The 14670-nt window shown below is 44.2% G+C and overlaps 2 protein-coding genes across 3 annotated transcripts; both read right to left on the bottom strand.

Annotated features, from left to right (window-relative positions):
* Nucleotides 1-1025: 1025 nt before the first annotated feature.
* LOC136422047 (trypsin-1-like) lies at nt 1026-3932 on the bottom strand. The gene is made up of 5 exons (XM_066409672.1): nt 3656-3932; nt 3053-3172; nt 2535-2674; nt 1917-2065; nt 1026-1526 (listed from the first exon to the last, which is right to left on the bottom strand). Exons 1-5 carry the CDS (start codon nt 3886-3888, stop codon nt 1374-1376), a joined length of 795 nt encoding a protein of 264 aa, XP_066265769.1. The 5' UTR covers nt 3889-3932; the 3' UTR covers nt 1026-1373.
* A 3152-nt stretch (nt 3933-7084) lies between these two features.
* LOC136421979 (trypsin-1-like) lies at nt 7085-14339 on the bottom strand. Of its 2 annotated transcripts, none has more exons than XM_066409578.1 (6): nt 13955-14339; nt 9725-9981; nt 9122-9241; nt 8596-8735; nt 7976-8124; nt 7085-7585 (listed from the first exon to the last, which is right to left on the bottom strand). In XM_066409578.1, exons 2-6 carry the CDS (start codon nt 9955-9957, stop codon nt 7433-7435), a joined length of 795 nt encoding a protein of 264 aa, XP_066265675.1. In that variant the 5' UTR covers nt 9958-9981; nt 13955-14339; the 3' UTR covers nt 7085-7432. The 2 variants fall into 2 exon arrangements, with proteins under 2 accessions (XP_066265675.1, XP_066265676.1); XM_066409579.1 differs by lacking the exon at nt 13955-14339 and adding an exon at nt 13537-13733.
* Nucleotides 14340-14670: the final 331 nt, after the last annotated feature.

The raw sequence follows: 14670 nt of genomic DNA on the forward strand, positions 1-14670 counted from the left end.
TAATATAGAACTTTCACAGTAGACTAGATAACTATTTCGATTTCCATGTATCTCCTTGTATTTGTTTGTGTGCAATTAGCCTTCGGGCTTGAACTTGCAATAAAGTTATCATTATTAAGCTACCAATAATATGGTATTACGTATTATTGGAAATATTATCTATCACCCTTAACAACCAATACCAACTTTGTCATGATCCTATATTCATAAGTCGAACACTACTATGTGAGCGCGTCATATAGAGCATAATACTGATCATCTTTTATGTTTTGCTTAGTGTTGTGTATGTCGATTCTCTGATATCATCCTCCCATCTTTTCCGTTGTCTAGCCCTCTTTCCTCTAGTTTTGGCTAGTCCCAATGACCGTGACATTGTCACGGAGAAATGATCGACCGTTAGCGTTTTGATAAGGGACCACGTACGAGCGCCATCTATCGGAATGAGTTCAATACGCATGGTATCAAGAGGACACCTTTAGGGGTAACCTCACGTTTCATGTTTAAGGTCATAGGTTTTGTAGTTGTTCAACCAGCTGATTCTTTTAAATCTGTTTATATCTGATCTTGGTGTGTGTATCTGGTAGTTTTGCAAGCGGTGTTCTTTTTATTTTGTATTATGCACCATTAAGGCTGATCTTTAAATGTTGGGTTTATTATAAAGAATGGTATTATTAATATCGATGTCTTTATTGTTTCACTACAGCCTACTCGGTATAGTGTTCTTAAGTTGAATTAATTTTGGGCCTTGAAAATGCTTTATTTTTACTAAGGGGCCACCGCATCTTTCAATTCATTCATCTTCTTAATTGCTTTCTTCTTGGTTTGTGGGTGGAGTGCAAGGGTCCTTACGTTCAGAAAATACATGATCATTTTAATATGTTCACACTAACTTAAATAGGCAAGCAAAGGAAAACTGAAGCGTGGGGGGGGGGGGGCAATACTGTATTATGAATGTACCACAATCTTCCAAACTCTAAATAATATCTAAGAAAATGACTAAATCAAGAAGAAACGTGAATACACAATTAGGCCGCTCATCTGGGTTTATTAACTGCAAGTCATCGTTATCCAAGCAACATTCCAAAATATTCCAAAATATTCCAAACTTTGAAGCCATGCACAAACACAAGGTTGTACGTACATAAACACAAACAGAAGGACTGTTTACCAGTATTACATTGATAACGGAAAAGTTTGGACGTAAATGTTACAATGAACAGTTATGGATTAAATGTACTAGCAGGTTGAATTACACATGTGCTAGAAGAAGGGCGGTGATTGGGTGATGAAGCTTGTCACGTGTTGCAGTGTTAGCACGGAGGCAGGGGAAGATGGCGGGCAGGGACTGGGGCTGCGCGGCCCAGTCTAGCTGATCAGATGTTGTCGTTGATCCAATCGACGAACTGGCCGACGCGGGTGTAGACGCCAGGATAGCCCGGGTGCGCACAGCCGTATCCCCAGGACACGATGCCGTCCAGGGTCTCCGCTCCGCTGTAGACACAGGTCAGAGGTCCGCCGCTGTCACCCTGAAACACAGGAACATATCGAACATTTAATTACCAACCAGCCTTCAAACGAGGTTGGGGGCCGGGCACGTTTGACCGTTGCTGACGCCACACTTCACTCTAGGGTGAAAAACGATTATTTCTAACACATCAATCCGAGGTTGATAATTCTGATCCAGGAAATAATGTCTTTGCTCTGATATGTAGTTGCATTTAGTTGCCTTGCGATCAGCCATCGCTTACTACTAGTATCAGGCCCCTCTTTGTATTGATATGGAGATGGTAAAAGGCAACCGCTCTTGTTGCCCTACATAGCACCTGATGACGGCCGTCACAATGTGTCCCCTCTGCTAGTCACGTTATGCCGTCAGCGCGCTTACATAGCTCTATCTTAGAAGAAAAGTAACTGACCTGGCAGGAGTCTTTGCCGCCCTCGTCAAATCCGGCGCAGATCATTTCGTCGGTGATCTCGCTCTCTCCATAGGCATCCCTGCAGCCATCCCGGGAGACGATGGGCACGCTGACCTTCATCAGGACGGCGGACGAAGAGCCGCCTTCGGCTACAAAATATTCATATTCATGTTCATCTGAAGTACATCTGAGAAGTGAGGCTGTTTCAGTGCTATCTAACGTTTTCGTGGCACCTCCTCCACGGGACCCCTGTTTTACATTCCTTCCTAAAGACGAATGCAGCTCAAACCAGGATGCCCTTCCCCGATTCGAACTGGGGTGTCACAGTTACCAAGAAATTGGAGTTTAACTGTGAGGCTGCTACCAATTGAGCTATAGGGACTACCTAAATGAAGTGCGACTAACTAAAGTAACGATAAATGAACAATTGCCTAACGCCGGTTGCCTTGTCGGTACGGAGTAGTTCGAAGGACTGCTGTGAAAAAGCAGTGTGTGTATGTGTGTGTGTGTGTGTGTGTGTGTGTGTGTGTGTGTGTGTGTGTGTGTGTGTGTGTGTGTGTGTGTGTGTGTGTGTGTGTGCGCGCGCGCGCGTCACGGTGTATGTGCCCGTGTCCTTACATAGAGCGCCCCAGCCGCTGACGACACAGTCTCCAGACGGGTCGCTTAATTGTCCCGGGAGGGAGATCGGCCTGACGTAATCGTTGAACTTCGAATTCGCTGGCTGGCTCAGCCTCAGCAGGGCAATGTCGTTGTTGACCCTGTGTGTATAAGAATAGGACATGTATCGCGCAGCATTACTCACAGTGAAGAAACACAATCATTCATGCAGTAAATCATGGATGGATGGATGGATGGATGGATGGATGGATGGATGGAATAGTAAATACATTAATCAGTCAATCAATGAAGTTCTTGTCATTTAGCACAATTGAAAGATGAATTCTCTAAATCAAAATAAATCAAAGTCTACAACTGAAATCAAGACCTATCTAGGTACCAATTGAAGACAATCCATCCAGGCATTCTTGAGTTATCGTATTGACAGACAGGCATTCACACTGACAGACAGACGCACGCGTGCGAACGCTAACGAAAACATAACATTCTTGGCAAAAGTAATTAATCAATGAACGAACGTCTGAGAATCGTAGTCCTCGTGCATGATGATCCGACTAATACCGCGGATGATCTCATTGCCGTCATTGCTGAAGATGTTGTGGTCGCCCAGGGACACCTGCAAGCTGCTCGCGCTCTTTCTACATGATGTACGAACAACGTGGTCATTGAAGTATTTTTGTTTCACATCAGTACTTATAATTATAATTATAGTTGTGGCCAGTTACATACATGTTGAATGGTAAACTAAAAGAGATGCCCTTTCTTTCTCATTTACTTTATTGTCCATATTTAGGAAGACTATTAGCTGTATTGGTTTTACGTAGATCATGATTTTGTGTTAAGTTGGCGGCCAGTTTGCCAGACAATGATTTAAAAAAATACATATTATGAAGCTATGAAAGCTCATGCGTTTCTAGATTCATAGACGCAAGGTAGTAGGCATGCTGAAGTATCGAGTATATTGATGCTTTCCCAAACGTTTTTCACATGGACTACCCTGAACGAGATGGTATGTTATGTGATTTTTCGCGAATAATTTCATCAGGTTGATAATTACTGCACTTTGTACACAACCAAGTCTAAAATACTTTGTATTTCAAGACGTATTTTATCTTACTTACCCGTCCACGCAGTGGGCAGCGGTGACAACCCAGTTTTCGTTGATGAGCGCTCCACCGCAGAAGTGCCAAGCGAAGCCCCATGAGATATCCTGGAGGCTGGCCTGATAAGGCCGGGAGCCCGGTACGGCCTCGTCGCCGCCGACCACGCGGTTATCGCCCTCGGCGCTGGTTGAAGATATGGCTGCGCCGGCGAGAAGTGCCACAGAAATTGCCATGATGTGACGAATAGCCATGATGACTCAAAGTTGTCTCCAACCCTGCATGATATGAAGACGATACATTTGTTAACAACCTGACGTTATAACGGAATCATCTTCACAAACATGGTGCGGCGTTACGTTGTTGTTCATCAGACTGAACTTTTGTTTATACTGCACTGTGACAACAAATGCGCCTAATAAATGACACAGAATCCTTACCATGTTGTAAAATATGAAAACGAAATACGCTTGCTTTAGTTACGTTCATTGAAACAAATAGATAGATTCACATTTTCAAAAGAGAATTCATATGCTCTGATAGGTGGCGCTTTTACAGCTGCCGCGATACATTCTACTAAAGTCGTCCCCGAGTAAGCTCTAAAAATTTAAAGGTCGTTCTAAAGTGATAGCTCGACGCCATTGGATGTGTATCGGTTCGGAATACTGCAGCTAAAGTGTCTCCCCATCTTCTGAACACCAAGGGCCGACAGAAAGAGTGCGTTATGATTGCCAAAAATCTTCCACCGAAAGCCGACAACTCTGACCAGGAGGGAGGGCGACGCGACAAGAACAAAGGACCCCCAACACCTACCAGCTTTCAAGGGACCAAACAAGCCTCGACGAGAAGCCCAGCAAAAGTCAACATACTTCAGGGCAGGTTTGAATCATTTACCGTTACCTCTTTGAAATCATCATGGGCCAGTTAGCCCCTGAAATCGGACAATCTAACATGTTTCTCCTTTGTTTACCTGACGCCGGTGACGTTACTCCATAGTCAGACCCGACAAAAATGCTGAAGCGTATACTCTCGTACTCCGCAAGCACACTCCGTGCTCTTCGGACGCACCCAAAACCAACACCCTTGGTTAAACGAGCTATCATCGATTGTGGCATAAAAAGATACCACCGTCCTAGCTTGACGATGCAGAGGGGGAAAGAACCTTACCCGCCCTAACCCACCCTTACTACTACACCTATTGCACCACCTGCCTCGTACGAAGCAGAGATTAGAAACGTTAGGAGGAACCATACAAAAAATGACAAATGCTTACCCAATGAACACAGAGACAAGAAACTGGGACTGGGGTACACAAACATCCAGGGCCTCAGAGCCAAAACAGAGCCGTCAAGTGTGCGACTAACAAAATCAAACACCAAACAAGATATTATCATGGTCACCGAATCTAAGCTCAACGCCTCAATAGTAGACGATAGTCCTGACATGACTATCGAGGGTACTTAATACAGCGAAGGGATCGAAACACAGGAAAGGACTGGCGTGGATCTACTATAGAACTGGCATTGGACTACACAGAAGGCAGGACTTGGAACTTCCCGAGCTACAAATAATTATATGCACCATCAAGCTGCAGACAGGTATTCTACTCATATCCCTGCTGTACAGACCACCGGGACAAAGATCCATACACTGTGTGCCCATTGACTTGTACACTGAACACCTAGACCATCTCCGCACAAAAACTAAAGCCATAGGGACAATCCTTGCCGATCACTACAATGCGCACCACAAGGAATGGCTACAAAGCAGAAAAACCGAAGGTACACACTCACCCTCTGTACCACTCATGGCCTAACGCAACTTGTCAACGGTGCCGCCCACCACAAAGGTAACAGACTAAACTTCATCATGTTTAATACACCAAACATCTGCTCGGACGTACAAATACAACCCGAAATAGGACAATCTGACCACGACCTGTTGACTACGTCGATACCATGTTACCCAGTCTCATGTGAAAATGTAACAAATGCAATACAAGAGGCAATGAAACACCACATCCCAAGAAGAGAACTCAAGACCTTCGATGGAAAACCTGAGTGGTTCAACGGTGCGTGCGATAGAGCCCTACAGAAAAAAAACTACAATCTTGGCGCCAATACAAAGCAAGCATAACCCAAGAGACACGAAGCAGATAAAATAAAGCTAGAAATAGCTACACCTATGTGGCCCGAATAGTTAGGAAATACCATAAAAAGAGAGTCAAGGCAAAAATGACCACAGGACTAAAAAAATGGAAGCAAATGCAAGAGACTAATGGTGCGGCATTACGTTGTTGTTCATCAGACTAAATTGTTGTTATTGTACTGTGACAACAAATACGCCTAATAAATGACACAGAATCCTCACCATGATGTAAAACATGAATACGAAATACGCTTACGTTCATTGAAACAAATTATAGATTCACATCTTTAAAAGAGAATTCATATGCTCCGATAGGTGGTGCTTTTACAGCTACAGAGATACATTGTACTAAAGTCGTCCCCGAGTAAGCTCTACAAAAGTCGTTCTAAAGTGATAGTTCGACGCCATCTGATGTGTATCGGTTTGGAAATATTATCTATCACCCTTAACAACCAATACCAACTTTGTCATGATCCTATATTCATAAGTCGAACACTACTATGTGAGCGCGTCATATAGAGCATAATACTGATCATCTTTTATGTTTTGCTTAGTGTTGTGTATGTCGATTCTCTGATATCATCCTCCCATCTTTTCCGTTGTCTAGCCCTCTTTCCTCTAGTTTTGGCTAGTCCCAATGACCGTGACATTGTCACGGAGAAATGATCGACCGTTAGCGTTTTGATAAGGGACCACGTACGAGCGCCATCTATCGGAATGAGTTCAATACGCATGGTATCAAGAGGACACCTTTAGGGGTAACCTCACGTTTCATGTTTAAGGTCATAGGTTTTGTAGTTGTTCAACCAGCTGATTCTTTTAAATCTGTTTATATCTGATCTTGGTGTGTGTATCTGGTAGTTTTGCAAGCGGTGTTCTTTTTATTTTGTATTATGCACCATTAAGGCTGATCTTTAAATGTTGGGTTTATTATAAAGAATGGTATTATTAATATCGATGTCTTTATTGTTTCACTACAGCCTACTCGGTATAGTGTTCTTAAGTTGAATTAATTTTGGGCCTTGAAAATGCTTTATTTTTACTAAGGGGCCACCGCATCTTTCAATTCATTCATCTTCTTAATTGCTTTCTTCTTGGTTTGTGGGTGGAGTGCAAGGGTCCTTACGTTCAGAAAATACATGATCATTTTAATATGTTCACACTAACTTAAATAGGCAAGCAAAGGAAAACTGAAGCGTGGGGGGGGGGGGGCAATACTGTATTATGAATGTACCACAATCTTCCAAACTCTAAATAATATCTAAGAAAATGACTAAATCAAGAAGAAACGTGAATACACAATTAGGCCGCTCATCTGGGTTTATTAACTGCAAGTCATCGTTATCCAAGCAACATTCCAAAATATTCCAAAATATTCCAAACTTTGAAGCCATGCACAAACACAAGGTTGTACGTACATAAACACAAACAGAAGGACTGTTTACCAGTATTACATTGATAACGGAAAAGTTTGGACGTAAATGTTACAATGAACAGTTATGGATTAAATGTACTAGCAGGTTGAATTACACATGTGCTAGAAGAAGGGCGGTGATTGGGTGATGAAGCTTGTCACGTGTTGCAGTGTTAGCACGGAGGCAGGGGAAGATGGCGGGCAGGGACTGGGGCTGCGCGGCCCAGTCTAGCTGATCAGATGTTGTCGTTGATCCAATCGACGAACTGGCCGACGCGGGTGTAGACGCCAGGATAGCCCGGGTGCGCACAGCCGTATCCCCAGGACACGATGCCGTCCAGGGTCTCCGCTCCGCTGTAGACACAGGTCAGAGGTCCGCCGCTGTCACCCTGAAACACAGGAACATATCGAACATTTAATTACCAACCAGCCTTCAAACGAGGTTGGGGGCCGGGCACGTTTGACCGTTGCTGACGCCACACTTCACTCTAGGGTGAAAAACGATTATTTCTAACACATCAATCCGAGGTTGATAATTCTGATCCAGGAAATAATGTCTTTGCTCTGATATGTAGTTGCATTTAGTTGCCTTGCGATCAGCCATCGCTTACTACTAGTATCAGGCCCCTCTTTGTATTGATATGGAGATGGTAAAAGGCAACCGCTCTTGTTGCCCTACATAGCACCTGATGACGGCCGTCACAATGTGTCCCCTCTGCTAGTCACGTTATGCCGTCAGCGCGCTTACATAGCTCTATCTTAGAAGAAAAGTAACTGACCTGGCAGGAGTCTTTGCCGCCCTCGTCAAATCCGGCGCAGATCATTTCGTCGGTGATCTCGCTCTCTCCATAGGCATCCCTGCAGCCATCCCGGGAGACGATGGGCACGCTGACCTTCATCAGGACGGCGGACGAAGAGCCGCCTTCGGCTACAAAATATTCATATTCATGTTCATCTGAAGTACATCTGAGAAGTGAGGCTGTTTCAGTGCTATCTAACGTTTTCGTGGCACCTCCTCCACGGGACCCCTGTTTTACATTCCTTCCTAAAGACGAATGCAGCTCAAACCAGGATGCCCTTCCCCGATTCGAACTGGGGTGTCACAGTTACCAAGAAATTGGAGTTTAACTGTGAGGCTGCTACCAATTGAGCTATAGGGACTACCTAAATGAAGTGCGACTAACTAAAGTAACGATAAATGAACAATTGCCTAACGCCGGTTGCCTTGTCGGTACGGAGTAGTTCGAAGGACTGCTGTGAAAAAGCAGTGTGTGTATGTGTGTGTGTGTGTGTGTGTGTGTGTGTGTGTGTGTGTGTGTGTGTGTGTGTGTGTGTGTGTGTGTGTGTGTGTGTGTGTGTGCGCGCGCGCGCGTCACGGTGTATGTGCCCGTGTCCTTACATAGAGCGCCCCAGCCGCTGACGACACAGTCTCCAGACGGGTCGCTTAATTGTCCCGGGAGGGAGATCGGCCTGACGTAATCGTTGAACTTCGAATTCGCTGGCTGGCTCAGCCTCAGCAGGGCAATGTCGTTGTTGACCCTGTGTGTATAAGAATAGGACATGTATCGCGCAGCATTACTCACAGTGAAGAAACACAATCATTCATGCAGTAAATCATGGATGGATGGATGGATGGATGGATGGATGGATGGATGGATGGATGGAATAGTAAATACATTAATCAGTCAATCAATGAAGTTCTTGTCATTTAGCACAATTGAAAGATGAATTCTCTAAATCAAAATAAATCAAAGTCTACAACTGAAATCAAGACCTATCTAGGTACCAATTGAAGACAATCCATCCAGGCATTCTTGAGTTATCGTATTGACAGACAGGCATTCACACTGACAGACAGACGCACGCGTGCGAACGCTAACGAAAACATAACATTCTTGGCAAAAGTAATTAATCAATGAACGAACGTCTGAGAATCGTAGTCCTCGTGCATGATGATCCGACTAATACCGCGGATGATCTCATTGCCGTCATTGCTGAAGATGTTGTGGTCGCCCAGGGACACCTGCAAGCTGCTCGCGCTCTTTCTACATGATGTACGAACAACGTGGTCATTGAAGTATTTTTGTTTCACATCAGTACTTATAATTATAATTATAGTTGTGGCCAGTTACATACATGTTGAATGGTAAACTAAAAGAGATGCCCTTTCTTTCTCATTTACTTTATTGTCCATATTTAGGAAGACTATTAGCTGTATTGGTTTTACGTAGATCATGATTTTGTGTTAAGTTGGCGGCCAGTTTGCCAGACAATGATTTAAAAAAATACATATTATGAAGCTATGAAAGCTCATGCGTTTCTAGATTCATAGACGCAAGGTAGTAGGCATGCTGAAGTATCGAGTATATTGATGCTTTCCCAAACGTTTTTCACATGGACTACCCTGAACGAGATGGTATGTTATGTGATTTTTCGCGAATAATTTCATCAGGTTGATAATTACTGCACTTTGTACACAACCAAGTCTAAAATACTTTGTATTTCAAGACGTATTTTATCTTACTTACCCGTCCACGCAGTGGGCAGCGGTGACAACCCAGTTTTCGTTGATGAGCGCTCCACCGCAGAAGTGCCAAGCGAAGCCCCATGAGATATCCTGGAGGCTGGCCTGATAAGGCCGGGAGCCCGGTACGGCCTCGTCGCCGCCGACCACGCGGTTATCGCCCTCGGCGCTGGTTGAAGATATGGCTGCGCCGGCGAGAAGTGCCACAGAAATTGCCATGATGTGACGAATAGCCATGATGACTCAAAGTTGTCTCCAACCCTGCATGATATGAAGACGATACATTTGTTAACAACCTGACGTTATAACGGAATCATCTTCACAAACATGGTGCGGCGTTACGTTGTTGTTCATCAGACTGAACTTTTGTTTATACTGCACTGTGACAACAAATGCGCCTAATAAATGACACAGAATCCTTACCATGTTGTAAAATATGAAAACGAAATACGCTTGCTTTAGTTACGTTCATTGAAACAAATAGATAGATTCACATTTTCAAAAGAGAATTCATATGCTCTGATAGGTGGCGCTTTTACAGCTGCCGCGATACATTCTACTAAAGTCGTCCCCGAGTAAGCTCTAAAAATTTAAAGGTCGTTCTAAAGTGATAGCTCGACGCCATTGGATGTGTATCGGTTCGGAATACTGCAGCTAAAGTGTCTCCCCATCTTCTGAACACCAAGGGCCGACAGAAAGAGTGCGTTATGATTGCCAAAAATCTTCCACCGAAAGCCGACAACTCTGACCAGGAGGGAGGGCGACGCGACAAGAACAAAGGACCCCCAACACCTACCAGCTTTCAAGGGACCAAACAAGCCTCGACGAGAAGCCCAGCAAAAGTCAACATACTTCAGGGCAGGTTTGAATCATTTACCGTTACCTCTTTGAAATCATCATGGGCCAGTTAGCCCCTGAAATCGGACAATCTAACATGTTTCTCCTTTGTTTACCTGACGCCGGTGACGTTACTCCATAGTCAGACCCGACAAAAATGCTGAAGCGTATACTCTCGTACTCCGCAAGCACACTCCGTGCTCTTCGGACGCACCCAAAACCAACACCCTTGGTTAAACGAGCTATCATCGATTGTGGCATAAAAAGATACCACCGTCCTAGCTTGACGATGCAGAGGGGGAAAGAACCTTACCCGCCCTAACCCACCCTTACTACTACACCTATTGCACCACCTGCCTCGTACGAAGCAGAGATTAGAAACGTTAGGAGGAACCATACAAAAAATGACAAATGCTTACCCAATGAACACAGAGACAAGAAACTGGGACTGGGGTACACAAACATCCAGGGCCTCAGAGCCAAAACAGAGCCGTCAAGTGTGCGACTAACAAAATCAAACACCAAACAAGATATTATCATGGTCACCGAATCTAAGCTCAACGCCTCAATAGTAGACGATAGTCCTGACATGACTATCGAGGGTACTTAATACAGCGAAGGGATCGAAACACAGGAAAGGACTGGCGTGGATCTACTATAGAACTGGCATTGGACTACACAGAAGGCAGGACTTGGAACTTCCCGAGCTACAAATAATTATATGCACCATCAAGCTGCAGACAGGTATTCTACTCATATCCCTGCTGTACAGACCACCGGGACAAAGATCCATACACTGTGTGCCCATTGACTTGTACACTGAACACCTAGACCATCTCCGCACAAAAACTAAAGCCATAGGGACAATCCTTGCCGATCACTACAATGCGCACCACAAGGAATGGCTACAAAGCAGAAAAACCGAAGGTACACACTCACCCTCTGTACCACTCATGGCCTAACGCAACTTGTCAACGGTGCCGCCCACCACAAAGGTAACAGACTAAACTTCATCATGTTTAATACACCAAACATCTGCTCGGACGTACAAATACAACCCGAAATAGGACAATCTGACCACGACCTGTTGACTACGTCGATACCATGTTACCCAGTCTCATGTGAAAATGTAACAAATGCAATACAAGAGGCAATGAAACACCACATCCCAAGAAGAGAACTCAAGACCTTCGATGGAAAACCTGAGTGGTTCAACGGTGCGTGCGATAGAGCCCTACAGAAAAAAAACTACAATCTTGGCGCCAATACAAAGCAAGCATAACCCAAGAGACACGAAGCAGATAAAATAAAGCTAGAAATAGCTACACCTATGTGGCCCGAATAGTTAGGAAATACCATAAAAAGAGAGTCAAGGCAAAAATGACCACAGGACTAAAAAAATGGAAGCAAATGCAAGAGACTAATGGTGCGGCATTACGTTGTTGTTCATCAGACTAAATTGTTGTTATTGTACTGTGACAACAAATACGCCTAATAAATGACACAGAATCCTCACCATGATGTAAAACATGAATACGAAATACGCTTACGTTCATTGAAACAAATTATAGATTCACATCTTTAAAAGAGAATTCATATGCTCCGATAGGTGGTGCTTTTACAGCTACAGAGATACATTGTACTAAAGTCGTCCCCGAGTAAGCTCTACAAAAGTCGTTCTAAAGTGATAGTTCGACGCCATCTGATGTGTATCGGTTTGGAATACTGTAGCTGAAGCGTCTCCCCATCTTATGAAGAACAAGGTTCGACAGAAAGAGTGCGTTATTGCCAAAAATCTTCCACCGAAAGTGTAAAAATGTAACAAATGCAATACAAGAGGCAATGAAACACCACATCCCAAGAAGAGAACTCAAGACCTTCGATGGAAAACCTGAGTGGTTCAACGGTGCGTGCGATAGAGCCCTACAGAAAAAAAGCTATAATCTTGGCGCCAGTACAAAGTAACCCAAGAGACACGAACCAGATACAATAAGGCTAGAAATAGCTACACCTATGTGGCCCGAATAGCTAGGAAAGACCATAAAAAGAGAGTCAAGGCAAAAATGACCACAGGACTTAAAAATGGAAGCAAAAGCTGGTGGTGGACTGCCAAGTGACTAATGGGGCAAGGTGGCAAATGTGATATTCCCTTACTAAGTTCTGAAAATCAAACATACATATACATACCGAGGGGTAAGCGGAGTGCTTTGCTAGCATCATCGCAGACAAATCCACTATAACACAAGAAGAAAATGAGAAAGAAGTCCCTTTGGCAAACACCAGATCCACATCAAGTCTAACAAAATTAACCATCTGGTGGACACAAGTGTAGCCTGGAATCCATACCATCGGGGGCTCCTCGATTTCTCTACGGCACTGCAGTGAGTGACCCCCGCCCGCCCAGACAGCTTAGTCCGCTCGGGGTGTGTTTACGGCCTTAGATTAGATTACGTCGTCTAGGGTGGCTGGGAAAGTAGGGTGGCAAGCGGAAGTAGTAGTAGCGGTAGGAAGGCTATCAGAAACGGTCCAATAAAGCAAACTGGGCCCGGTAAAAACCCCTAAGCCGACCCTTAGAGACTGGGATCAGGCTAACACAAGTGCGGAAAGAGTTGTTAAAGCTAAGCTCGACACCAACAAGGCTACTGGTCCGGACTCCATACCCGCCGGAGTACTGAAACAAGCTGCACCCGAGCTAGCTAAGCCCTAGCCAGTCTATTCCAGCTACTACTAGACAAGCACCACATACAAAAACAGTGGAAAATTGCTAACGTTATCCCAGTCCACAAATGAATGCCGTGCGCCAGAACCCTTAGCTCGCTAGACGCCATACAAAGAAGGGCGACCAAGATCATCAATTTACCCTCAAGATTCACTGGACAGCATCCAGATTCAGCCCCTAGAACAGCGGAGAAATGTTGGGGCCCTCACACTGCTAAACAGAATATACAAACGCACCAACTTTACTGAACAACCTTCTACCTGAGCCCTATGTTCATCGCCGAGAAACTCGCCTGTCCACATCCCAACACAGTGCAGCCCTAGAACCAGTCAAGTCATCCTCCTCCTGGCACAGAAGAACCTTTATCCCTGCTACAGTTAAGCTGCGGAACAGCCTCCCGCAGGACATTGTGAACCTCAAGGACTCATAGAAATTCAAACGTAAAATAAACGGCGCGCCCACCTCAGCGCCACTCGTCAGCGCCCTGTCTAATGAACATTATTCAGTTCTGCTTCTAATGCTGAGGACGTGGCTCTAGAATACATAAAAAATATAGACAGCTATCTTCAGACCCCGTCCACATGGCAATGTTCCCTTCTCCCGTCCACACGGCCCTACTGTACAGAGCAGGTCCCGTATAAAATACAAGTACTAGGATCAGATAGAGTCGGTACTCACCACTGTAGATAGACGTCTGATGAAGTTTGGTCTCGACTGGTCTCGACTCTGGTCTCGACTTCGGTCTCGAACTAATGCAGAAAAGCGCAAAGCAGCCTTATTCGTTCATTTAGCGCATACTATTCTAACGTATGGAATAGGGGTGTCCCTGTTTTTATATCAACGGGAATATGCTTAATAAGCCAATGTGATTTAAGATGTCACTCTGCTTGGATGTTCTAAGTTTCTGGAAGGTGTCTTGTGTCAGGACATGTCATGCATGTTTCTTAAGAAAAGATCGAGTCTTCGGGAAAAGATCGAGTCTTCCCTTAGCGACAATGGTTGTTACCTTTCCACAATTCACATTTTGCAGAACGTGATCTTTCGGATGAAGGACTAGATATGACATCATCGTATAAATCTAATTAGAATATTTCCATATTTGGGTATTTGGATACGTAACGGTGATGAAGCAATTTTTTGTTACCAAACTGGTGCATACCAAATAAACAGTCAAAGGTTACATAAAAATCTGACAGCTACATTTACTTAGAAGGCTACATTTTAAACGTAAATACGTCAGTATTTAGAAAGAAAGAATGGATGAATAATTGAATGGATGGATGGATATGACTTTGATCGTCTTTGAAATGTTTACAACAAGACGATAGTTGACGACGAAAGCCAGACCATTTTCCACTGAGAACACCCAAACTTATTTCATCAATAAAGAAGCT

This window comes from Branchiostoma lanceolatum, chromosome 16 (genome assembly GCF_035083965.1).
Source record: "Branchiostoma lanceolatum isolate klBraLanc5 chromosome 16, klBraLanc5.hap2, whole genome shotgun sequence".
Lineage (NCBI taxonomy): Eukaryota > Metazoa > Chordata > Leptocardii > Amphioxiformes > Branchiostomatidae > Branchiostoma > Branchiostoma lanceolatum.

What these genes read in the sequence shown, in the direction of transcription:
- LOC136422047 (XM_066409672.1), bottom strand. Translation starts at nt 3,888, where the DNA reads ATGGCTATTCGTCACATCATGGCAATTTCTGTGGCACTTCTCGCCGGC. An exon ending in GCTGCCCACTGCGTGGACGG is followed by an intron (nt 3,173 to 3,655) that starts GTAAGTAAGATA and finishes TACATCATGTAG; the next exon opens with AAAGAGCGCGAGCAGCTTGC. An exon ending in CAGCGGCTGGGGCGCTCTAT is followed by an intron (nt 2,066 to 2,534) that starts GTAAGGACACGG and finishes AATATTTTGTAG; the next exon opens with CCGAAGGCGGCTCTTCGTCC.
- LOC136421979 (XM_066409578.1), bottom strand. Translation starts at nt 9,957, where the DNA reads ATGGCTATTCGTCACATCATGGCAATTTCTGTGGCACTTCTCGCCGGC. An exon ending in GCTGCCCACTGCGTGGACGG is followed by an intron (nt 9,242 to 9,724) that starts GTAAGTAAGATA and finishes TACATCATGTAG; the next exon opens with AAAGAGCGCGAGCAGCTTGC. An exon ending in GAGGACTACGATTCTCAGAC is followed by an intron (nt 8,736 to 9,121) that starts GTTCGTTCATTG and finishes TTATACACACAG; the next exon opens with GGTCAACAACGACATTGCCC.